Source organism: Arachis hypogaea, chromosome 9 (genome assembly GCF_003086295.3).
Source record: "Arachis hypogaea cultivar Tifrunner chromosome 9, arahy.Tifrunner.gnm2.J5K5, whole genome shotgun sequence".
In the NCBI taxonomy this organism is placed as follows: domain Eukaryota; kingdom Viridiplantae; phylum Streptophyta; class Magnoliopsida; order Fabales; family Fabaceae; genus Arachis; species Arachis hypogaea.
Window position 1 is genome coordinate 98162197 of NC_092044.1, and position 26879 is coordinate 98189075.

The window sequence follows — 26879 nt, forward strand, 5'->3', positions numbered from 1 at the left end:
TAGCTTGAACTTACTAAAAACTACCTAAAAACAATGTCAAAAAGCGTATAAATTATCCGCTCATCAAGAAGTAACAGTGTCAGATTGATGAAGTGATGATGTTGGCGTCTCTAAATTAGTTGTTGCTGTAGTTACTAATGAAAACTTGTAATGCAAGGTAAAACCTTCTTCGTTGTTGTTATTAATAGATTGAGAATCTGATCCTACATTCTTTTTCATAAAAATATATGTATAGAGAAATTCATTTTCATCAAAAGAAGCGTGTCGGGTTATATAAATTTTTCCACTTGGTGATAGGTATTTATACTCTTTATACTTTGGTGCATATCCCGTAAAAACACATTTCAAAGATCTATGTTCTAACTTATTTTTATTATAAGATTTAAGGGATGGAGAACAACTACTGCCAAAAACTCTAAGAAGATTGTAATCAAGTTTTCTATTCAAAAGCTTTTCAAAGGGAGATGAATTAGATAAAACCTAAGTTGGTGTGCAATTAATAAAAAAGGCAGAGGTAAACACAACTTCATCCCAATAAATTAAAGATATAAAAATTGTTGAGAGCATGGGTAGGCTCATGTTTATTAGATGTCTATGTTTTCTCTCAGCATATTCATTTTGTTAATGAACATATGGACATGAAAAATGATGGAAAATGTCTTCTTTAGCCAAGGAATCAGAAAAGGCATGTGAGATATATTCCCCTCTATTGTCACTTTGAAACTCTTTAATCTTGTAGCCAATTAATTTTTCAATGTATAACTCATATTGTTCAAAAGTTGTAAACACTTCAAATTTGTTAACCAAGAGAGAAGTAAATGTATAATGTGAAAAAGCATCAATAAATATCACATAATATCTAAAATAAAGATGTAAAATTAAGGGATCAGGCCCCAAACATTTGAAAAAAATCAACTAAAGAGGAGTTGTATAAGATGTAGCAGAATTAGAAAAAAGCAACTCATGCATCTTAGCTTCAGAACAATTTTCACAAATGTAACACTCTCATTAATCTAAGCCTTACCTCATGTCGCAAAGCAAAGGTTAATCAAAGGTTACGACGATCCTAAGGTTTAAACATATATATATATATATATATATATATATATATATATATATATATATATATATAAGGAATGATAATTCTAGAAACCCGATAAAGATATAAGCTCAAATACGGAATTACAAAAGTGCAACACGTTCAAACAAAACTACAAACTTAAGGCACAAGATAAAGATATAAGATAGCAAAATATAAGTATATAAGAGAATGTAGTAGCCATAAGGAACTAGTCTCAGCCCGCAGAGTTTAGGCCGACTAGTGTTATACAGACATACAGAGTTTTGAAAGTTAATATAGCATATACAGAATATCTCTCATAAAGTAAGCCTCTAAGGCAAATATAAATACAAAAGTGAGAGAACTACTTCAAAATAACCAAAAGATTCCAAAACAGGATAAAGGTCCTCCGCTCTGTCACCATCAAGTAACTCACCGAGGTAGGTTGCGACCTACATCTGAAAAACAATAACAAAGTATGAAATGAGAACCGGAGGTTCTCAGTATGGTAACAGTGCCCAGTAATGTAAGATATAAGATCACAGGACGTTAGAGGCAATCCTAGAGCTTCATATCAACACAAGATTCAACTTAAAGCATAACTAAAATTAAAACCATAACTTTAAAACCATTATGAAATGGAATAAACTAACTTAAGGGATTTCTAACTATCAGTTCACTGCTGTCCCACAGCCTTCACCAGCCTAACTGCCATGCGATCCCATCGCCACCGCCTTCCGAGCCTCCTCAATCCCAGTAGAAAACACAAGTAATAACAATGCAAGTAAAGCACAAGTATAGCATGTATATCAAGAAATTCAAGTAGCAATTAATCATGTTATACAATTAGGCAAGCAGTTTCAAGTCGACAAAGCAAACAAACGGATAGAAGATGCACATGATGAATGTCTGTCCTATTGGATGTGATATCACATTGTCGGTTCAACAGCCAATGATAAACCCCATTTTTAGGGTTTATCTTGTGCTTAATTCGGGGGATTTTATGACCTTTGCCCATATTTATTCAAGGAAATAGCATGGTTTCATGATTGTCTCCTAATTTGTGTTTAAGTGTGAAAACATGCTTTTTGAGCCTTTGATTAGCTAAATTTAATTAAGCTTTGATTCCAATAGATGCCTTGATGTGTTTGTTAGTGAATTTAGATTAGAAAGGCTAGGAATGGATCAAAGGGATGAAGAGAAAAAGCATGCAAGTGGAGAACGCATGGAAAATCAAGGATTTGGGATGCATTCATCGACATGCACGCGCAGAAGACACACAGGCGTGGATTGTGGAGTCGCATGGCGATGCGTACGCGTACATGATGCGTACGCGTGGATAGAAAATTGCCAAGCGACGCGTACGCGTACATGGCGCGTACGGGTCGATGCTCGCACGTGACTTACTTAAAGGCAAAATGCTGGGGCTGAATTTTGGGCTTCCCAGGCCCAAATCCAACTCATCTCTGATGCTATTTAATCCAAAGATTGAAGGGAAATCACAACCTTCCACCACATTAGTTTAGTTTTAGTTTAGTTTTGGAGGGAAAGTTAGTTTCTAGAGAGAGAAGCTCTCTCTTCTCTCTAGAATTAGGATTAGATTATGGTTTTAGTTCTCTTCTCTTAGATCTAGATCTACTTCTACTCTTGCTTCAATTTTCCTTTTACTTTATGAATTCTTATGTAGATCTTTATTTCTTTTTCAATGCAATTTATGATTTCCATGTCTTTTCATGTTTGATTTGGTTTTCTATTATGGATCTCTTGCCATTGTAGTTAGATCTCTCTTTAATTCTTGAAATTCATGTTGTTTACCTTTATTGCCTTTTATGTGTTTGATGAAATACTTCTTTTAGTTATGAATTAGATTTTGTTCCTCTTGGCCTAGGTAGAGTAATTAGTGACACTTGAGTTATCAAACTCTCTTGTTGATTGATAATTAGAGATTGCTAATTGACTCGAATGCCACTAAGTTAGTCTTTCCTTAGGAGTTGGCTAGGACTTGTAGACTCAAGTTAATCCATCCACTTGACTCTCCTCCATGGTTAGAGGTTAACTAAGTGAAAGTAATGGACAATTCTCATCACAATTGATAAGGATAACTAGGATAAGACTTCTAGTTCTCATACCTTGCCAAGAGCTTTTCTAGTTGTTAGTTTATTTCTTTTGCAATTTACAATTCTTGTTTCTTATCTCAAAAACCCCAAAACATACTTCATAACCAATATCAAAAACACTTTATTGCAATTCCTAGGGAGAACGACCCGAGGTTTAAATACTTCTGTTTATATTTTTAGGGGTTTGTTACTTGTGACAACCAAATTTTTGTATGAAAGGATTTTAGTTGGTTTAGAAACTATACTTGCAATGAGGATTTATTTGTGAATTCTAAATTGTCAAAAATTCATTCATCAGCCAACCCGACACATCTCCATGGAGATGTCGCCCTTCGGTCTCATAATGAGAACCCCTGAGATATCGTGCCCGGAATACGGTCCAGGATATAGTGCCTGCACACTTTAGTGATTCTGAAGGGATGCGAGCAGGATACTCTTGCCACGGACCTCATATCTCAACGTAAGCGGGACTAACCACCGCCCATATGCTGTTGCCGCGATCTCGACAGGCAGGATCCAACTGCCGCCCTGCTAGAAAATACCTAATTGATTTTACCTATAGCCTTCTCTATGTTCTGACACCTAAAAATAAGCTAAAGAGTCTTAGATAAGTGTCACGGAAATTTACAAGCTTGTCAGAAAGGTAAAATAGTTAAAAACAAGATTTTCATAGAAAAACAGGGCAGTGTGCGTACGCACTCCCAGAAGAATTTTCGAGAAGTGTGTGTACGCACAGAAAGTAAAAGTTTTCATTTTAAATGCACGCACAGATACGTGCGAACGCCCTCAACAGAATGCACTTCCCAGCGTATGCGTGTGCACGATGTGTGCGTACGCACAACTTACAAACTTCGTAGGGTGTGTGTGCGCACCAAAGTGTGCTAGCGCTCTCAACAGAATACATCTCCCTGTGTGTGCGTGCGCACCAGTGTGTGCGTACGCACGTTTTCAAAATTTTACATGGTGTGCGTGCGCACAAGGCTGTGCGTATGCACAAGTCAAAACATAGCCACTGTTTAGAGCACGCGCACAGCAGTGTGTGTGCACACACAAACCAGAAATCACAAATTCTGCAACATCACAGAATTCAAATTTTTTACACCAACTTCTAACAATCATATATTTTTCTACAAAATTCCAATTTTCACAAAATCTATACCGTTTTGAAGCTCTTTGAGTTATCTTTAATTCAATATAAAATTTAATCAATTTCAAAGATCGTAGCTCAATATATGATCCGTCAAAGTTAGCCTAAAATCCATTTTTACCAAAAACACTAAAAAATCAATTTTGCCAAAACTATCCATTCAAACCACCTATTCCATTTCCAAAACAGTTCTAATGCACCTAATTTATATACATACACCTTCTCATCAATTCACAACTTAGCAATCTATATTATCATCCATTTCATACACCAAATTCTACTTATAAAACTTCAAAGCTCAATAATTTAACATCATAAACCATTATTTTACCTTCCTCACATTTATCAACATCCACAAGCCTCATAATTCATTATCAATCCTCATAATCTTCATTATCCACCCCACCTCATAAATCAACATCATCATCCATTAAAATCATCACAATCATCATACATCAACAATCATCAACAACCAATTCAATCCTATCTTAAGGTCTACTAGCCTAAGTGTCCAGAAATATTATATATTACATAGAGAAAACTGAAACCATACCTTGACCGATTTCCAATATGCGCTATACACCAAAAATTTGTGCCCAACAAGCTTTCAACCACAACCAAGCCACCAACTCAAATCCAAAGGTTCCCAAAATCACAATAATCAAGCTACACAAAATAAATTCATAAAATCAATACTTAGGGTTCCATATATACATAAAACCACAGGTGATTTGGGATTTCTTACCTTGCCTAATATAGATTGGGACAAAACCAACTAATTACCCGGTGCTAGATTGTACCTAAATAATCAAAATCACGAGAACCACTCATTCACCATAGCCAAAAGTCAAATATGTTATAGAAGGAAGAACTGGCAGGAATTTTCGAGAAACTTACCATAATACCTAGCTAGAAGTGACAGGGTCGGCGAGAGTTTCGCGTAGCCGCCAACGGCACACGAATCGGAGTACCGTAGCTTGAGTTATGACCAAAAGAGTGAGGAAGTGAATAGTGTTTGTGGAACCCTAGCTCACTTCTCTCTCAATTCACGTTGCTTCAGCCTTCAAGTGCTGAAAGTGAGTGAATTTGTCACTTAAGTAACCTTTTATATGTTGGGTTTGGACCTAATTTGGGTCCAGTCCAACCCGTTAGAGTTTTTGGCCCATTTTATCAATTTTGGGTCAAACCTTTAAAATTACAGTTTTTAACTTTAATTTATTTCCTAACTTTTTTTTACTATTTTTATCAATTCTCGCAGAGCACCGAACAAATATAAGCCGGTTCTATCGGTAAATTTACCGGTATGCGTTTTTACGCAATTTTTCGAAGAAAATTACATTTTCTAACTCAGAAAAATCTACTAAGTCCAATTATCATATTTATATTTTCTAATTAATATTCTAAATTTTTGGAACCTATTTTGATATCATTAATTTATTATTATTTTACGTTAATTAATCGGTTAATTATTTTTGGTTCTTACAACAAACATGCATTTTGAATTAAAATTCTTATAAGAAGTTTGAATATTATATTGAGAGAGCACTAATTGTATATATTTTAGTTCAAAATGTCTAAGATATTTGTGCCAAATTATCTAAAATAAAACAAGAAATAGTAAAAGCAATAGGAGAAGCAGTAGATTGTGAAGCTTGAAGCATAGCTACATTTATAAAACGATATATTTTACCATTACGTATACCTTGTAAGAGAACTTTCTGTGTGAATTGACATTTGACAAAGAAAAAGTGAGCATAAAATTTGAAATATACACAATTATCTTATTTAAAGACACTAATTAGGTTCTTAGTAATATGTGGTGTATGAATTAATTGTTGAAGATTAAACCATCTTTTAAAGTCTAAATAATAAAGAAAAAAATTTCCAATATGAAAGATAGAAATACTTTCTCCATTTGAACCTTTTTCAGTTATGTGTATTTAGAACTAGTCATAAAGTTTACATGATTGGGTGTGACATACTGTCATGCACCAGTATCCGGATACCATGCTAGATCTGTGACAAAATTTGGTATCGCAAGATATGTCATGAGATTATGAAAGGATGGTTTAGGAGGATGAGGAGTGGTAGATGATGAGAAAGTTCGGGCAGGAGTTGTTGATACTACCGAATTAAGTGTATAGAAAGAATTTCTTGCAAACTGATCTTGATTCTGAGAAGGTGGAGGAATTTCATGATTAAATTGGTTGAAGCAATGCTAAGTAATGTGGCAGAAATGGCCACAAACTTGGCACTAAAGTCGATTGTTAGTGAAGAAAGATCTTCTTCCTCTATTCATCCTACCACTTCTCTCTCTTCTAAAACTATTTCCACGAGAAAAACTTTGAAAGATTGGGGAAAAAAATTGTGTAAGATTAGTTTGTATTATTCTTGTGACAGTTTTCTTAAATTTTTCAATCATGTCATCATGTTTCATGATCAGATTTTTAACTTCATAGAGATTATAAAACTCACGTTTAGCATTGATGGTGGTAAGAAGGCTCTGATTATCCTCATCCAGTCTTTCCAAGAGAGCTTCAACATGTTCTTTAGTAAAAAGTGGTGTGCCCTAAGGATGCCAAAGAATTAGATATTATCTTGATCTTAAAAATATATTCACTCACAAATAATTCATATTTCGTGGTCAATTTTAATTGAGCCTTGAGTTGCTTGATTTTATATTTTGTAGATTGAGCAAAATAATCTTTAATTTTACTCCACATTTAATATAAGTACTTGCAGCTAACTATTTTGTGCTTGATCAGCAATTGATAAGAATTGTGGAGGAATACATTCTTTGTGAATATGATGTTTAAGACCTTGGCCTTGAATAATAGCAAAAGCTTGCTGCTTCCAAATCGTGAAATTTGTCTCACATAATTTATCACTGATAGGGTTAAATGATCCTTGTTGATAAATTATTGGTGTTGGCAAGGTATTGTTGATTGCAGGATTGTTAACCATGGAAGAGATAGAATTGTTGGAGCTTGGTAGATTATCGTTGGGTATCGCTATGCATATTTAGAAACTAAAAATTCTTGATACCAAGGAGTTTTGAGAGTTTTTTTTAAAACACAAGAAACACAGAGTGTTTGAACGGAGAAGAAGAATGAAGACTGTAAACAAGAATAAATTGATACTAAAAATGAAAGTGTACATAATAATGCAAGTCTAGCTTTCTAATACTGTATAATACTACTTTATATACAAGTAGCTATAACAAAGAGAAAGAACTTAAAACTAAACCAGCAAGCATAACAGAATTATAACTAACTTATATACCTAAGTCACACTATCTTGAGCTTTCTTGATTTTGGCTTCCTTAATAAATACTATGTACAAGCTAATTAAAAAAGTTAAAAACAAATGATGAAGATATCAGAATAAAAGCAGAGTTAGAAGAGATATAATAGCATGAGTAAGATAAGAGATGTATTATTGAACTAAGGTTTATAAGGAGGTAGAGTTAGTTATATGGTAGAGTAAAGGAAAAACAATAGAGTCAAAGTCTATGAGAAAGTCCTTTTACTTCAAAATTCTGAATACAACTTGCTCTTCATCTTCATTATTTTCAATGGCAATGACGACATATACACTACCAACTATCAATATAATGTAACATAATACGAATATATATTTCTTTTATGTACCACTTTTATGTCTTTTCTTTTTCTCTTTTTGTTATTTTCTTTCATTGTCTCCTTACAGTTTTTAACCAAAACTCAAAAATGATGACAACAAAGATAAACTCACTACAAAATTCTTAATGTTCTCAAATCTTTTAGTAGTTTATTATCTCTACTTTCTACCGCAACCCACTAGTCATCACTATTAAAATTGTCGTGAATAAAAAAAAAAAGTACCAAAAAATAATAAATTTTGACTGTTGAAAGAGCTGAAATTATGGGTTAAAAATTTTTCAATGATCTTTGATTATCTTTTCTACAGCAAAAATATTAAACTAATTATTTAGTTAAAAACATCTTTTTTTATGAATTTTTGTTTTCAACCAATCAAATTATAGCATATAAAATCGATTAAACCATATATTTTTGTTAAAATTAAACCAAATAAATTGATTTAAATAAAAAATCAGATAAACCAAATTTTAAACCGATCTAAATTAATTTTTTATTTTATATATATATAAAATAATTATCATATTTTTATTATACAAAATGATTAAAATATCTCTATTATTTTTCATATAATGTTAGTTACCAAAAAAACCCTAACTCGTAACCCTCTATTCGCTGTGCTATCGCTCTCCTTTTCTCCGCCAACCTCCTCCACTCTCATCGCCGTCCGCCACCCTCCCCCTCTCACTCTTCCACGTCTAACTCTCAAGGTCACCGCACCGTCGTCGCGCGCATGACACTCACCCGAGGGGAACCGTCGTCCCCGGAGGCAGAATCATCCGCCATCCTGCTCCCCTTTCTGCCGCTCTGGCTCTTTGGCTCTGCAACTACATGTTTCTCTACCTGTAACTATCTGCGACAGTGTAACTACATCCTTCCTCTTTGGTCTCTGGTTCGCTGTTGCTCTTCTTCTCGCCTTCGCCGCCAGTTCAGGTAAGACCTCCCCTTTATCCTCTTCAAAGTTCAATCTGTTGTATTTGTGCTATATTGTTTTCTTCTGTGGTTTATTCCGAATATGCTTATGGTGTATTATTGATGATTCTGTTAAGTTTTGAGTTATTAATTTACTGAATTTTTATTTGAATTCAGTTTATTGATATTGAATTAATGCTGTTGAGATTGATTTATAAATCCAATCTGTTGTACTTGTGCTGTATCGAATTTTAATTCTGAGTTACTAATCTGTATGATTGAATCTTTTCTGTTGCATTGAACTGAATTCATTTATTTATTAAATTTTTCAGTTAAATTTTGCTAAGCTGCATCTTGTTTTACTTGAATTTTGTTGTTGTTGAATCTTGAATTCTTATTATTGAGTTCTGATTTTAACTACTTTCAGTTATTATAGCAGATAAATCATCAAAAAATAACTGATATTGTTTAGATATTTAAAGCAACATGTTGTGCAACAACTAGAAAAGAGTGAAGCACAAGTAATTGAGGAGGAACAACAGCAGGCAACGGTGGTGGCACCACGAGAGAAAAAGGAACCACCGGCTACTGTGTTGGCAGAATCTGTGGAAACGGAAATAGAGCAGGCACTAGTGGTGATAACTGATAAGAATAGAGGAAATGGAACCACAGCAGACATTAGTAGTTAGTGGGAAAAAAACTAAAGTGGAAAATAATGGTGTGCTTGCTTATCTACTGCATTAGCCAAACAAAAATAATTATGCAGCACTTTCTTGATTATCCCTGACCCTATTTTGTAGTCAATTAGATGCATAAATAGAATTGAAGTTAGTCCACAAGTTGGAACATGAAGTCATATTTTTTTTCCTTTGCTCTCTCTCTCCCTCTCCTCTCCCTCTTGTCTTTCAAACACATCTTATTTTGGATGATGTATGATGTATTATAGTAGTGTATCAATTGTTAAAAAGTAGAGACCCAAGATACATAAATAGAATAACTTTTATAACAGAAATGATATGCGTATTTTTCCACGTTTAGTTGTCAAAAATATTTTGCTTTTATAAATATCATAATATCTCTTATTATTAAGGTAATTTTTAAATTTTCATTCTACAAATATGAAAATATTTTACACACCAAAAATCAACTATTATATTTTAATGTATATTTATATGTTTAACTTTATATAATTTTAATTTATATTTTGTGTTAGTATGTATTAAATAATACTTATACAAAATTACATATAATATTTAACGTTTTATTGTTTCATCACAAGTTCATAAAGCATCATCACAAGTTCATAAAGCACCCCAATGACAAAAAAAGAACGCAAAGAAGAAGCGTGCGATGCCGCTAGGAATTAGAGTGTGTCTACACCTTCTCACTAATGAAACTGGTTTTTGTTAAGTTTAAACCAATTTAGTTGAACTTAGTTACCAAAAAGACTTGGAAATATAGGGGGACTAAAAAAATACAAAAATCATAAAATGGCATTTGTATTTCATTCCTCCAAAGTGAATACAAAAGGCATATGCATCCAGGTGCAGTGTCAAGTTGAAGTGCACCATAGCTAATAATACCACCAACCGCCTCAGCATTCTCTGAGAAAACTGAACGCAACAAAATACACAACAAATCACTATTTTCACTTCTATAAATGTTGCTCTCATTTGAGCACATACATAAGGCTTCCTGTAGTTTGAAGCAGGCACATACTTTTGTGACCTTTTTGCAATAGCACTTGTACTACTGCTTCTAAAATGATCTGACATGAAAAGTGCAAGCTACGAAGCAATCCTCAAGTTATCAACAATAGCTTGATTTTCAAGAATGTTCAAGTCATTTAAGTGCTTCAGATGTAAGATTGTTGTACAAGCAAAGAGTATAATAGCATCCAACTCCTCATCCCTGTAAGATAGCTGAAATAGAAAAACAATTCAGTCACTGTATGTGTTAATAATTGGAAGATATGTGTCCACACACACACCCTTTACCATTGGATAGATCCTTCATCCAATCCAATGGTGAAGAATGGTTGTTTGTTTAGGGTTGGAAGGAAAATGAGTACAAAGAGTTTCTTCTCTAAAAGACAGCACAAACTAAGTTTATTGACAGCACACAATTTTCATGCAACATCAGCAAACACAGCATTTCATCAATAATCAAAATCACAGGGGAAGACGTTGGCTCATATAGATCATTAACTGCTATACAGGAAATTGAAGTCAAGAATACATTATACATTGAATGAAGAATGAACCAATTTCGCATACACAAAGGTAAAATGAGACCCAAGTTTTGCACCTTTGCAGCAGACAAAAACTAATAAACAACACTAAAGCTATAACTCCTATGAAAAAAAAAACCTTTTTTCTATTTAGACGAAATTAAATCCATAACAACAAAATCAAATTTACATTGTCACAAGGCAAGCAATGGGAAAGAAATGTTTGTTTTGTTTCTTTCTTTCTTCCTTCCTTCCCATTCCCTTGATCACACTAATTGTCCAATCAATTGTTCAACCTAGTAAGTAATAACACTGCCAAATCAAAATGCTACACAAAGAAAAAAGGACACAAAGTGATAAAAAAAGGGAGCAGGGTGTGGAACTAATAAAATCAGAATGGCTAAAAGTACAGCATCATTGGTAATCCTTCCCAGAAGCCTTGCATTGCAGTTCCATAACATATCATATTATCAAATCTGAGTTAACTCCACCAACCAAAAAGTTCAATTGAAGTGCCTAGCATGATCATCAATGTGCATAAAGACAAATTAGTTGTTCCACACAAGAGAAAACCCCCCAATGTAATGTCATTTGTTGTTAATTCATTATAAATCAACTTGCATCACTAGAATTTTCATGAAGAGTTTTTGAAGTCAAAATGGTCAAAGAAGAAGCAAAGTTTTAGTTGAATACAATAATCATCAATTTGCTAGATGTTGCTAGAAGCTAACATATTGGAAGCTTGAAGATTTTTGAAGAACATTCAAAAGAATAGTACACCTACAACATTCTACAACATTGAAGAAATTCAAAATCAAATTGAATTGAAATTGGAAGTCAAGAAAATTAGAAGATTATGGAAACTACATGAATACAAGTTGAAAGAAGATTCATGAAGCCAACTCATAAAATAGTAGTCATTACAAAATTGAGTTGTAATTCATAAATTATTATTTTAGTAGGAAGTATTGCCTATATAAAGGCACATATGCCTTGTGAATTGTATGTGTGTGTTCCATAATGAAATGTGTATGTTTTGAAATGTGAAAATTCTCTTCCTTGTTTTATGAGTGTTAGTGAGTTTGAGAGATGAAAAATATGATAGTGTCATTTATATGAGTGAGTGATCCTAGGGCCAAATTAGTTGTGGGTATTATACTTACATTTGGTATCAGAGCTGGTTAATCCAGCGCCTGGTGTTTGAGAGTTTGTGAGGTGTGAGAGAGTTCTCACATAGTTGTTTATTCATAGAGTCAGTATGGCAAATACTTTCAATATTGTGTGGTCCGGTCCCAAGTTAGATGGGAAACTTGATTATAGTTATTGGGAGACTTTGATGTCCACCCATTTGAAGGCCCAGAACCTGTGGAATTTCATTGAACCAGGTTTGCAAGAAGGAGCAGATGCTGCCCAACAAAGGAGAGATCAATTGGCGCTATCTCAAATTCATCAAGGAGTAGATTATACGGTGTTTGGCAAAATAGCAAATGCCAAAAGTGCAAAGGAAGCATGGAACACGTTGAAGCTGTCATACAAAGGCGTAGATAAAGCTCAGAAAGCAAAGCTACAGTCTTTAAGAAAAGAATATGAAAGGTACGAGATGTCTAGCTCAAAAACCGTTGAGCAATATTTTACTCGTGTTACAGATCTTGTCAATAAGATGAGAGTCTATGGAGAAGATATGCCCGATAGCAAAGTGGTGGAGAAAATTCTTCGCACCATGCCGATGAAGTATGACCATGTGGTGACTACGATACTAGAGTCCCACGATATGGATACTATGACGATTGCAGAGTTGCAAGGAACCATGGAAAGCCACATCAGTAGAATACTAGAGAAGTCAGAAAAATCAACCGAGGAAGCCCTGAAAAGTCGAGTGAATTTCAACAACGTTGCAGAATCAAGCCGTACATAAGAAGGACGAGGTCGTGGTTTTAATTTTCACAGTAGAGGCAGAGGAAGTTTTAGAGGTAGAGGTCATAGCAATTACAACCAAGGAAGTTACAATAATTTTACACCACCTAATCAAGGAAGAGGTGGAACGAATTTCAAGTCTGTCAACCGAGGAAGAGGTCGAGATAATTTTTATCAAGAAAGAACCAATTTCAATTGCTTTCATTGTGGAAAGTATGGACACAAAGCAGCAGATTGCAGATTCAAAATGGTGAATAACAATCAAGCACACGTTGCAGAAAATCAGCATCAAAATACTGATGACAATCCAGGTACTCAGACTTTATTTTTTACGAGTAATTCATGTGATGAAGATGAAAATATATGGTACTTGGATAATGCTTGCAGTAATCATATGTCTGGTAGAAAGGAGTTATTTTCTTCATTAGATGATTCAGTTAAACTATTATTGAAGTTTGGTAATAGTACAAAGATCTCTATTGAAGGAAAAGGGCACATACCAATTAAATTGAAGGATGGTTCTCTGAGTTATATTTCTGATGTTTTCTATGCTCCTGAACTTGATTATAATTTATTGAGTATGGGACAATTATCTGAGAAGGGATATAAGATGATAACTTATCATGGATATTGCACTGTATTTGACAACAATGGAAGGTTCATTGATAAAGCAAAGATGACTTCAAACAGAATGTTTCCGTTAAAAATTCAACATGTTAATCCCTCTTGCATGAGTTCTGTGATACTTGATGATAACTGGTTGTGGCATATGTGGTTTGGGCACTTTCATTTTTCTGGCCTAAACTACCTGTCAAGAAAAGGACTTGTTTCTGGTCTACCACGGATTCATATTCCCAATTGTGTTTGTGAGATTTTTCAACTGGGAAAGAAGCACAGAGATCCATTCCTTACAGGAAAGTCTTGGAGAGCTAGAAGATTACTTGAAATTGTGCATTCAGATCTTTGTTCTGTAGAAGTTCCAAGTAATGGTGGTAGCAGGTACTTTATCACTTTTATTGATGATTTTAGTAGATATACATGGGTATACTTTCTGAAGCAAAAATCAGAAGCATGTGATGTCTTTAAGACATTCAAGATGTTTGTCGAAAAACAAAGTGGCTGTAAAATCAAAATTCTCAGAACAGACAGAGGAACAGAATATCTTGCATGTTCAGAATACTTTAAGCAACACGGAATTCAACACCAACTAACAACTAGATACACTCCTCAACAAAATGGAGTTGCTGAAAGAAAGAATAGAACCATCATGGATATGGTCAAATGCATGCTCAAGTCAAAACAAATGCCTAAAGAGTTTTGGGCAGAAGCAGTCGCAATAACAGTTCATATTTTAAACAGGTGTCCAACAAAAAGTGTTCGTGATAAAACTCCAGAGGAAGCTTGGAGTAGAAAGCGGCCTTCCATTCATCATTTCAGAATCTTTGGGTGTATCGCTTATGCCCACGTACCAGATCAATTAAGGAAGAAGTTAGATGACAAAGGTGAGAAGTGTATCTTTATTGGCTATAGCACAGACTCAAAAGCATACAAGTTGTACAATCCAGAAACAAAGAAAGTAATCATCAGCAGAGACGTGACGTTTGACGAGAAAGCCATGTGGGACTGGAACACAAAGACGGAAAAGCAGTCGATTGTAATTTCAAGTACATGTGATGATGATGAAGAAAGACAACCAGACACAACCGAACAACCAGAATCATCTAGAAGACCTCAAAGAGAGAGGAGACTACCTGCTAGATTAGCAGATTATGAAGTTGGCAATGACAACGATCCGTCCGATGAAGAAATCATAAATTTTGCTCTATTTTCAGATTGTGAGCCGTTGAACTTTGAAGAAGCCTCTAAAAACAACAATTGGAAGAAAGCAATGGATGAAGAGATTCATACCATTGAGAAGAATGACACATGGGAGCTGACCGATTTACCAGCAATTAAGAAGCCAATTGGAGTAAAGTGGGTTTACAAGACTAAGTACAAACCCAATGGCAAAGTTGATCGTTTCAAAGAAAGATTAGTTGCAAAAGGATACAAACAAAAACCAGTGATCGAGTATTGTCCAACTGAAGAACAAGTTGCAGATATCTTTACAAAGCCATTGAAGACAGAGTTATTTTACAAATTGAAGAAGATGCTTGGAATGATTAATTCTGCAAGCTTGATTTAAGGGAGGCAATGTTAATTCATTATAAATCAACTTGCATCACTAGAATTTTCATGAAGAGTTTTTGAAGTCAAAATGGTCAAAGAAGAAGCAAAGTTTTAGTTGAATACAATAATTCATCAATTTGCTAGATGTTGCTAGAAGCTAACATATTGGAAGCTTGAAGATTTTTGAAGAACATTCAAAAGAATAGTACACCTACAACATTCTACAACATTGAAGAAATTCAAAATCAAATTGAATTGAAATTGGAAGTCAAGAAAATTAGAAGATTATGGAAACTACATGAATACAAGTTGAAAGAAGATTCATGAAGCCAACTCATAAAATAGTAGTCATTACAAAATTGAGTTGTAATTCATAAATTATTATTTTAGTAGGAAGTATTGCCTATATAAAGGCACATATGCCTTGTGAATTGTATGTGTGTGTTCCATAATGAAATGTGTATGTTTTGAAATGTGAAAATTCTCTTCCTTGTTATATGAGTGTTAGTGAGTTTGAGAGATGAAAAATATGATAATGTCATTTATATGAGTGAGTGATCCTAGGGCCAAATTAGTTGTGGGTATTATAATTACATTTGTCTTCTCATTTGTTTACATAGGATGGAGCTTTGGCAAATAAGTTTCAATATCAATAATGCATTCACAACCAGACTCGTTTTCTTTCTCTTTTTAATTCTATATACGTAAAAGTGAAAAAATTATTCCATAAAAATTCTATAATCAGTACCATATTCATCTCAATGATGATTTTCAGCAACAAAAAATTAGCTTAGTGATAGTTTCAACAACAAATTATTCAGGGTTCAGTGACGAATTGACAGTCGGTGATTATTTTCAGCAACAAAAGGGTGACTAGTTCAGTGATATTTTCAGCACCAAAATCAAAGGCAGCAACAAAACAGAAAAGGAAAGAACTGGAGAATTTGTAGGAACTCACCAAATTGGGACCAGCTTCTGGTTGTGCGAAGGAAGCTGGCGGCAAGGAGGAATCCCCGGGACCTGTTGCTTCTGCCTCCGCAACGACGAGCGCAACGAAGGTGCGGGACTGACTGTGAGACGGTAAAGAGACAGGGTACGACGAAGATGACCAGTCCCAGGACCTGCTGCTTCTGCCTCCGGCGACAACGAGGGTAGGGAAGGCGCGCGAGCGCGACTGAGTGCGAGACCAAAGACCGTGATAGAGACCGGAGCCAAGAGAGCGACGACGATTTGAGTGCGACACCAGACAGTGAGAGACTGGAGCCGAGAGAGGGAGCGAGCTTGGTGCGAGAGCAATGAGCCACAGTGAGAGATGACTCGAGCTTGAGAGAGAGAGAGAGAGAGAGAGAGAGAGAGAGAGAGAGAGAGAGAGAGAGAGAGAGAGAGACGGTGAGGGAGGAGAAGGTCGCTTAAGAACGCTGAGCGACGTCGTATCAGAAATTTAATAAAAAAAATTAATTAAGCATGATCCGATCCGGTTTATTTAAACCAACCAGATCGAACCGGATTTAAATAATAAATACTAAACCGATTATTTAAATACACCAATCACAATGTGACACATTAGCAACTTTAAAAAAAGATGTTTTAAACATCTTTATGAGAGTATCCCCCTTTCTTTTTCTCCTTTTGTTATTTTCTTTCATTGTCTCCTTACAGTTTTTAAATCACAAATTCAAATTTTTTTTCAAATTTCTTGATTTCACTTTTATTATATCATCCCAAATTCAAACTCCAAAACTCAAAAATGATGACAACAAAGATAAAACTCACTACAAAATTCTTAATGTTCTCAAATTTTTTAGTAGTTTATTATCTCTACTTTCTACCGCAACCCACCAGTCATCACTATTAAAATTGTCGTGAATAAAAAGAAAAAGTACCAAAAAATAATAAATTTTGACTGTTGAAAGAGCTGAAATTATGGGTTAAAAATTTTTCAATGATCTTTGATTATCTTTTCTATAGCAAAAATATTAAATTAATTATTTAGTTAAAAAAATCTAAAAATATATATATAAATATATACGAATAAATTATTATTGATTTGTTAGATGATTTTGATATATATACAATATTTTTATAAAAATGTTTATTATAATCACAATTATAAATTTTTTTTAAGATTAGGCATAAATATGAAAAGGAAAAAAGTCTACAAAGTCTATGGTGTACCTTATCCTTGTTAAGAACACTATAGCCATCCAATTTCCAATAATGTATTATTTGCATTATAAAAATATTTAAAATAATTATATTTTAATAAAAAAAATTTAAACTTCATAAAGTTACTTATAATCCTTTTAATTAAAATAGAGTACAACTAATATTTTTTGTAATTATTAAAAGTTTTTTTTACAAAGTTTAAAAATTTGTATTGTAACCATTTTTTATAATTATTGCAAAACTTTTTTATAAAGTTTAAATTTTTTATTTCACTCTTTATTTTATTTGCATTTGTTATTTTAGTTACACTCATTGTAAATTGTACTGGTTTATCACTTTATACGTCCAATTAAATTTTTAAGTTTTCATAATTTATCATATTACAGTCCCTACTAAATCCTTATAGGTGTCATAATTTAGTGTGTGCTTTAGATAGTTTTTTTAGAAATGAGATTTTTATAATTATTTTAATTATTTAATAAAATATATTTTTTTATTATTTAATATTTTGTCTCGTATTTTTTTAGTTTTATTTAAAAAATATAAGATAAGAGACATTATTTTATTAAAAAATTTAAAAAAATTAAGAAGGTCTATTTTTCGATTTTTTATATGCTTCCTAATTAAATTGTATAATCATTTACGTAAAATGGAATAGAAAAAAAAAATTTATCTAATTAGGACGATTCAGATAATATTAGGGATGTCAATATAGGACAGGAAGCAAGGAGGTATTTCCCGTCTCCACCCCCAAAATTAATCTCTGTCTTCGTTCTATTCTCCTGGGGAAATAATTGTCCTCATTCTCATTCTCCGCATTTTCTGCATTTTTCGCGAGGTCCTATTCCTCATTTTTCTATGTTTAACATTCATATGAAAATTATAATAAAAAATATCAAAAAAACTAAAAAACAAACTACAAAATATTATTATAAACACACAAATATATCTTATCCAAAATTATAAGTCCAGAAATATAACATAGCAAATCATAGTCTATAAAATAAAATCTTGAACAATAAGGTTAGGACTTTTCAATGAGTGAAACTACTAAAAAAATTTTTATATTAGAAATAAAGTAAGAATTATTAAATAAGTTTAAAAATTCGGAGAATTATCGGAAATGGGGTAGGAATTTCTGCTCGGATCCCCACACCTGTCTCGGAAGAATTTCGCTCCTCATCTCCATTCCTACAAAAAAAATTTTCACCATTGGAATTTCATTTGAGGCGGTCCCAGCGGAGATTCCCACCTCCTGAAAATTTTTGACACCCTAGGTAATATTAGAGTCTATTCAATATTCATTTTATTTAGGTAATTTATCTTTTTACTATTTCTTAATAATAATAATAATAATAATAATAATAATAATAATAATAATAATAATAATAATAATAAATATATAAATAAGTAAAATTGACCAAACATACACCAAAACCGAACCACAGGCAAAGCAAATTGACTCTTCTCCCTCCTTTTTCTATCTCTCTCCTTGCGAGTTTCTCTGCTTCTTGTTTTTCTTCAAATCATTCGCAGAGAAAAAAGAGAAAAAAAAAATGGGGTTCTTCTCGTTTCTGGGTCGTGTCTTCTTCGCTTCCCTCTTCATCTTATCGGCATGGCAGATGTTAGTTCTCTCTCTCTCTCTCTCTCTCTCTCTCTCTCTTTCTCTTTCAGATCTATCAGTTTATCTTTTTTCTTTCCAATAACCCTTTTTTCAATAATAACAGTAATAATTCAGATTAATGGAAAAAGATGTATTTTTTCGGTTGTACTTTCGTTTTTTACGCATCTGGGTTGTCATCAATCACTTCTTTCATCTCACAGTTATTATTGTTTTAATCATTTTCCGTTTTATTTATTTATTTAGTTTGCAATTTTGGGACACATTTATAATAGAATAGATAGAGAAGAACAAAACCTATTTTGGCGATTGACTTGATTTGATGAATTCATGGTAAAAGCGTGTTTCTTGTTTTCTGTTTAATATGTTCGTAGCTTAGGTTAGATGAAAAATCATGCGATAGAAAGAATTATAACTCAGCTTAGGGTGCTCTGACATGATTACATAGTTTATTTATGATGTTATGTATGTTATTATTCTGCATATGAATGTTTTGAAATACAAAATAAGAGAGAGAATTCAGAATTGCCTTGCTTGCCAAAATTTAAACTGATTAACCTTTAGTTTGCTAACAATGATGATTATGCTAGCAACATTTAGTACTATTGGATTTATTTATATAATTATGTATGTTTAGGTTTAATGAATTTGATGCCACTGGTGGACCCATTGCAAAGGAGTTGATTCCGAAGCTCAATGTTTTGAGGGGAAATTTGGCGTCGAAATTGGGGGTTGCGATACCACAATTGGATGTAAGGCCACTTTTTCTGTTGAGGGGAATGGAATCCATTCTTAACTTGTACAGTTGTAGTTAGTTGTTTCCTTTCTGATTGAAGCGTAAAAAATTTCAGGTTCGCCAACTCATTGCCACTATCATTTTTCTAAAGGGGGTTGGAGGGATTCTATTTGTGTTTGGAAGCACATTTGGATCTTTTCTTCTGGTACGGCCGCAACGGCTTGATTTCTGTATTTACATTTCAAGTTCTGATCTTTGCCTTGGTCCGAAAGCATTATAATCCTGATTGAGATTGTTCGTTTCTTTGTAGCTTTCGCATTTGGCACTTACTACTCCAATTCTGTATGACTTCTATAACTACTCGCCTAAAAGGCCCGAATATAGCTTACTACTGAATGATTTCATTCAGGTTTGTGCAACTACAAACTCTTGTCACTTCATGATTTCTTGGCTCATTGTTTCTTCTTTTTATCTTCTGTGGGTGAGAATTTGACATATCATGTTCACATTTTATGGCAGAACATAGCACTCTTTGGTGCATTGCTATTCTTTATAGGGATGAAGAATTCAATTCCAAGGAGACAACTCAGGAAGAAGAACCCAAAACCCAAGACAAATTAGAAACTTAGAAAACGGAAAAATGTATGTTTCCAGAGAGAACAGGCTGTCACATTGCTGAATTGCAGCTTTTTTGGGATAGATTTCTTTATTAAAACCCTTTTTTGGATTATTAATTGTTTTGTCAGATGCCACATGATTTGATTATGAATATGCCTTAGATTTCCTTTATGACCCTATTGTACTTGGGGTGAGTTCTTGTGCTATGAGTAGATGCTAAGAAAAGTTATGGTTGGGTTTGCTTGTCAATCAAGTTTCAGAGTGCTACGTATACTTCCACCAGTTTGTTAGAAGGTTAAATTTCCAAGAGGAGTCATGATCATAGTTACATTTAAATGTTGCTCAGTTCAATTTATTTTTTATATCATATTACATTACATTTCATTACACCCTTTCCGTGTGGTCCTTTTTCGGACTCTGCATCAACGCCGGATGCTTATGCAATTGGCTGCCCTTTTACATTACATTTCAAATATGATGTGTTGTTGCATCAAGCTCTTACAATGGGGTCAAAATAGCTATTAGTAAGGGTGTAATGCATAGGTGACATGAATCAAATAAAATCAACAATTGTGTATATGTAATTCTGATTTGAGTCTCATACACCAAAGCTCAGTCTAGTTTCCACTTTCCAGCTCACTGAAGATAGGCCAGCATAAATGTGAGGCATTTTGTGGGGGTACCCAACTTTTCTACCAGTGCAGTAGTGCACTAACTGCATTTTTTAAATATGCAAGGATATATCTTGGTCCAAGTTTAGCTGATAGTGCTGCTTTTACAATCTGCATAGTTAGCATGGTGGTTGGCTCATAAATTCCATTGCCCTCATCCTCATAAGTAGCTATCATTATTGACTCCAGTTTTGGAGTACTCTTCATATCCATTCATAAATCAATCAAAAGCCAATTATGCAAAAATTTTGATGATTTAAAAAAATGCATCTCAGTTTATTTTGAAATTTAAATGATATTATAATTAGTTGGTTATAAAATTTGGAGCTCAACACTCAAATATTGTAAAGACTATTCTTTGAACTTTGAAGGATAGTTATTAAACTTTGCATTACCAAAATGTTGAGTGCTTTGTCATTATACATGAGATGAAATAAGTGTACTTTTTTCTAAATTTCAAGGGAGATTTGTCTTGCGTTAACGGTCCGAGGACCAAAAATTTTGAAACTGATTTTGAATCAAATTCCCACTTGCATATGGTTAACTTTATACTTTACATATATAATAACATCAAGGAGAATACTATGATGCACCTTAGTTTGACTTAGTGTTTAATGCACCAGATTTAATGTGTAAAACTTAGGATTTTCGTAATAATTGAGAAAATAGTTCCTTTAAGCATTTAAAATCATTACAAATTTTTAAAAACTTCTACTTTTATTTCTTAATAAATATTCATAAAACATTTGTTAGATAAACCCTAAAACTGAATCTATACTAGTAGTAATTATTTGTGTTGTACCAGTCAATATATACGAAAATGGATCCTCTCAATTATAAAAAAAATTGAGTGCAAATTGTAATCTTTAGCTTTTTATTGTTCTCTTTTTATATTTATTTTTTTTGTCTCACTTATAAAATTAATAATGAAAAATTACACTTTACTCCCTCAATTATTAAAAAAAAATTGAGGGGATTCATTCCCGTCAATATATAGCATTTGAGCATAGTACTATCTACCTAATTACATTGAAGACATTGTCTAACATCAATTTTGGCCTAAACGCCTTTGTGTCAATTTGAAATGTGAGAATGTAACACTTCCTTAATATGCTTCTATTTTCTGTTGTTGCTCCAAAAGTATATAAAAGACAGCAAACTAATATTGGAATTATTGTAGTATAAATTTCACAGAGTAGTGACTAGTGAGTACAAGGATTGACAACCGGAAAAAAAAAAAGAAAGAAAAAAAAACTGTTGGTAAAAGTATCTCTTGTAGGAACAATTAATTACTCAACCGGTTAATGAGTAACCATTATTACTTGATTAACCACTTGAATGGTCAAATATTCCTGAATTTGAAGAAAGAAAAAACTTCTACTCTTAACATGAGAAAAAAAAAAAAAATTATAGTGGAAAATGTCTTCCTTCACCATAAACGTTAAAACTCACACATCAAATTGAATTGTTCTTGTAGCATGAACACCAATCTGAACCATCCTTTGAAGCAACTAAACCACCTCCATCAGTGCTTATGGATTCAGCACCTGAATATGATGTCAAAGCAGGAAATACTTTGCCAGACCCATCAATTTCGAGTTCATTGTCTTCCTTGTGAGTAATGTTGACATCCTTGGATATTTCACAGCCATCATCTTCATCGATTCGTGGAGCTGATAACCTATTGCTATCATGGTGGTTAGCAAGGTCTTCTTCGTCTGACAAACATCTACAACAGTCAAATTCATCCGGATCATAAGGTTGGCTCATTTGGGATTGTGATTCGGATGCATTCCCTAATGTACAACTTGATAACCAAGGATCCTGATCATCTGAAAATCTAGGAAGTTTGCTGAAATCAATCGATTCACAAGGCACAGCTAAACAATCAAATTGGAAACTAGAATTAACAGAATCCTCTGGTGGCACAGAGCTATTGAGGTGGAGGCTTTCTGATGTGAAAACATCATTGATAGAATTAAGGACAGGATTAGGACTACCTTGTTTTCGATTGTCTGTATGGACAAACGACAATGCAATATGCAAGTCTGAACCGTAGTCTGATTCTGGAGTTTGCATAACATTCCCACTGCCTATTGAATTCAGGGATAAGGGTGAATTCTCATCAATGGGATTGTACTGATCTTTTTTACCTTTTCCCGAGCTACTACAACTAAGCATGGAATTTGTAGAAAATAATATGGATGGATAAGAAGGGGACAACATGGAATCAAAACATACTTGGAATTCGGAAATTCCACTTGGAGAAATTGAAGAACTCATCTTTCTCCTTATATGATAAGAAGTACCAGACAAATCACTGCCATCAGTTATATTCCAAAAAGATTTGGAACTGCATGATGGTGAAGTACTGGAATCAAAAGTTGTGGATTCTGCTAGTCCTTCACTTTGTTTTGCTTCGCTGTGGGCATTTGGACTGAGAACCTTCTTCCCCTTGTTACGTGGCGAAGAAAGCCAATGCACTAAAGCTTCAACCGGCAAAGGCAACAAGGAAGGACTCACATCGTCGCTAACATCTGTGACTTTCTTCTCACCACCATCATCAAAACTATCAGCAGCTGTTTTATCAAAGCCTGAATAGTTCTCTTCTACAGTAAGAATCCCTCTAGGCCTGCATTTCCTCTTGTCAGTGACACCAGAAACAAGATATCCAGCACCATAACAAGCCGGTGTGGTTGTTGAAACCAAAGAAGATCCACATTGTATCTCGGGCGAAACAGAGTTATTAATCGGAGGTGTTCTACTAGCACTTCTATTTGAGTTCTCGTTAACATCCTCATGAATCATACAATCCAAATCCAACTCAGCAACTTTTCTACTCAAAGGAGTCAAGCTAGGAGTACCATGAGAGGTTTTAAGCCGGGAATCCTCATTGCCATTATCAATTATCCCTCTCAAACTGTCTTTCTTTCCCTTTAACTCCTCAGATCCAGGTGCCAACCCAGGTAAAAGTTTGCCATGCTCACTCAGAACAGAACAAGGCTTAGACTTTTGCCCAGTCCTGCATGGGGGGTTCTTCCGACATGGCCGTGCCTTATTCGACGAGATCCTTTTTGCTTGTGGCTCAGCATTGCTACCTCTAGAAAGATTCTCCTTTGAGGACTTAGGTTTGGGTTGTTTCGAACAAATCCCATCGGGTACTGAGTTAGGGGTTTTGGAGAGGCTCTTCGGCTTGTGTGATGCAGGTGTTTTGAAAGAAGAGGAAGACAGGAACCTGAGGCAACCACTTGGGGGTTCAGTGGATAGATTGGAAGAAGCATAGCTGCTGTTGCTGCTGTTGGAAATGCGGTTGAGATCCTGCAACGGGCTTCGAGGACTTAGCCTATTCTTTGCAGAGTTTGCTGTTGCCTTTGGTGGAGGCAGAGAAGAGGGTTTTCTTGATGAAAATGCCTTGCTCATAGTGAGAACCTGCAGGATCTACAATTACATTGAACTGAACACTAACACATCAACATTGAACAAGAACTGAATTGAAAACTAACACATCAACAATGAACAAGCACACTGAGTTTATCTGAACCCTAATCCATGAAAACTGAACAAACACATCTCACATATCACATTTGCCATAAGCACAGTAGTTTTTTAACACCCAAGAGTGAAAAATTAGAAATTTCCTCAAACTATTGAATAACAAACAAATGAATATCAAATTTTGATAAAATCCCAGAAACTAATTCTAAGTTTGTACTTTAAAACATGTGCCCCCACTTTTGTCTATTCAATTGAAGAATATTACACCCAGGAATGGAAAATCGGTGGGGTTATAATTTCTACCAAACAGTTTCTTACTTTCTTTTCACATTTGCCATCAAACAAAAAGAAAGATAAAAGAGAAATGGACCAAAAACCAAAACGCATAAAGACATTCCATTTAGACAGAAGATCTAAGAGGTTGTGATAATTTACCAGTGGAAAGGAGATCTAAGGAGGTTGGAAGCTTGAATTGGATTAATGTAGAACAAAACATTGAGTGAACAAAACTGTTTGGTTGCTCCGATCAGTGTTCCGAAACAGCAACAATGGTGTTCTTCAGCTTCAGCTGGAAGAACATGGAGTGTGTACCTCGTTATTGTTCAAACTTTGAAATAAAATAGCGCTAATAATTAATGATTTTTATTATGTATTAATTGCTAATTAATTATTTGCTCAAGAGTTAAAACCGTTTTCGACTTTTTCTTTATTCAACGAGATAGCCAGTGAGTGAGTGAGTGATTTGGTGACTTTCGACCCAACATAAAATGACAAAAATGCGAATTTTTTTTTAAATAAATAATTTAAATATTTTATTTATCGATATATGTTATTTGTAGTATATTTATTAATTTTTTTATTTGTCTCGTTTATACTTTAATAAGGCACGTTTTGTAATACACATTACGTTTGCACACTAAATAAAAGGAGCGATTTGTACGTATTTCGTTTATACGGTAAATAAGATATCTTCAATCTCAATTTGTTTACTATGTAAACGAAATACTATAAAAATTAATTCGTTTGCATGTAAACGAGATAAACTACGATAAATTTCGATCAATTATAAAAGAATATGTAACTATTTGTATTTTCTACAAATATTTCACTTCTTTTTTTCTTCGGTTTTTTTAATAAATTTAGTAAAAATATCTAGTACTAGTAGTAGTGGATATATTGTTGTAAGTGTGTATCTTAATTGTCATCTGAGAAATAATGATACTAAGATTATATTTGAGTGTGATAATTTTATTCTGTTACACACTTGGAGGGTAAATTCTTTGTCTGAGTTAAAGAGTTTAATATTGACGAACCTCAGTACTAACGGGACAAAAGAGAATGGAAGAGTTGGGTATAGGTTGCTAGCATCAATGGAAAATTGAGTATTTCAATTTCGTCTATTTTGACTCGATGGCGATGAGCATATGCGTCTCATGTTTGATATGAACGGGAGAATTATGGCGGAACAAGTGATGAAACTTTTTACAGAGGTTGATGATGTTGGTGGTAGTGGTGATTCTGTCCACTCAAATTTTGTCTAGGAGACCCACCACTTGCACCACGACTCCTGCACTATGCTAGTCCAGTGGTATACATGAATGTATACGGTGAAGAGTTTAATGAGGAGTATGTTGTTGATAGCAACAAAAATGGTTCTTCTGAGGATGATGAGGAAGAAGAATTTGTACCAGAGACTCTAGTCGGTGGATTAGTTCAGTATTTTCTTTCTGTCCCACAACCAATTTCGGAGTTATTAATTGTACTCAATCACTATCATACATTTGATCTGGATGCTATGCACGAGGAAACTCCATTTTTCAATATGAGTGGAGAAGATTACAACATAGACGGTGGTGTAGAGTTTCATATTGGTCCCAAATTCAAAAGCAGAGAGACAATCATGCAATAGTTATTATTATTATTATTATTATTATTATTATTATTATTATTATTATTATTATTATTAGGATAAAGTATATTTTATGTTGTTAACATTTGCGGGTTTTTTTTAATATCCCTAATGTTTATTTGCATTCAATTTAGTCCCTAATATTTTTTATTTGTGTCAAAATTATCCCTGGATGTTAATTATATGTAAAATGTTAAGGACAAAATTGAAAATTTTCAGGGATAGTGTAACCCTCTACCCTTCAAAGTCTTATACTTAAGTCAATATTCAATAAGGGTTTGGTGCTACGACACAAGGTTGAGACATAAATATTTATGTATAGAAGAAAGTATTAAGTTATAAGCCTGTAAGAGGACTTAAACATCGAAAAAAGACAATTCACCAATCGTTCACACTCGATAACATACGTAAGCACTAGTACGTCGGAAGAGTAGATAATTAAAAGCTTAAAAGAAGAATACTAGTCTCAGCCCATG

At 33.8% G+C, this 26879-nt stretch overlaps 2 protein-coding genes and 2 long non-coding RNA genes across 7 annotated transcripts; 2 read left to right on the plus strand and 2 right to left on the minus strand.

The window, feature by feature from the left end:
• Positions 1-8517: 8517 nt before the first annotated feature.
• On the plus strand, positions 8518-9886 carry LOC112711297 (uncharacterized). 2 transcript variants are annotated; one of them, XR_003157412.3, is made up of 2 exons: positions 8518-8895; positions 9302-9886. It is a non-coding gene; the product is annotated as an uncharacterized lncRNA (long non-coding RNA). The 2 variants fall into 2 exon arrangements; XR_003157413.2 differs by having other exon boundaries at positions 8530-8895; positions 9314-9886.
• A 461-nt stretch (positions 9887-10347) lies between these two features.
• LOC140175345 (uncharacterized) lies at positions 10348-16265 on the minus strand. The gene is made up of 2 exons (XR_011865961.1): positions 16146-16265; positions 10348-10796 (listed from the first exon to the last, which is right to left on the minus strand). It is a non-coding gene; the product is annotated as an uncharacterized lncRNA (long non-coding RNA).
• Positions 16266-18785: 2520 nt separating this feature from the next.
• On the plus strand, positions 18786-20577 carry LOC112711299 (uncharacterized). Its single transcript, XM_025763921.2, has 5 exons — positions 18786-18977; positions 19612-19726; positions 19826-19915; positions 20021-20119; positions 20230-20577. The coding sequence occupies exons 1-5, from the start codon at positions 18910-18912 to the stop codon at positions 20329-20331; spliced, it is 474 nt and encodes a 157-aa protein (XP_025619706.1). The 5' UTR covers positions 18786-18909; the 3' UTR covers positions 20332-20577.
• Positions 20578-22159: 1582 nt separating this feature from the next.
• Positions 22160-25233, minus strand: LOC112711300 (uncharacterized). 3 transcript variants are annotated; one of them, XM_025763922.3, is made up of 2 exons: positions 24930-25233; positions 22160-24437 (listed from the first exon to the last, which is right to left on the minus strand). In XM_025763922.3, exon 2 carries the CDS (start codon positions 24417-24419, stop codon positions 22455-22457), a length of 1965 nt encoding a protein of 654 aa, XP_025619707.1. In that variant the 5' UTR covers positions 24420-24437; positions 24930-25233; the 3' UTR covers positions 22160-22454. The 3 variants fall into 3 exon arrangements, with proteins under 3 accessions (XP_025619707.1, XP_025619708.1, XP_072059388.1); XM_025763923.3 differs by having other exon boundaries at positions 22160-24453; positions 24930-25229; XM_072203287.1 differs by having other exon boundaries at positions 22160-24428; positions 24930-25083.
• Between the last annotated feature and the right edge of the window lie 1646 nt (positions 25234-26879).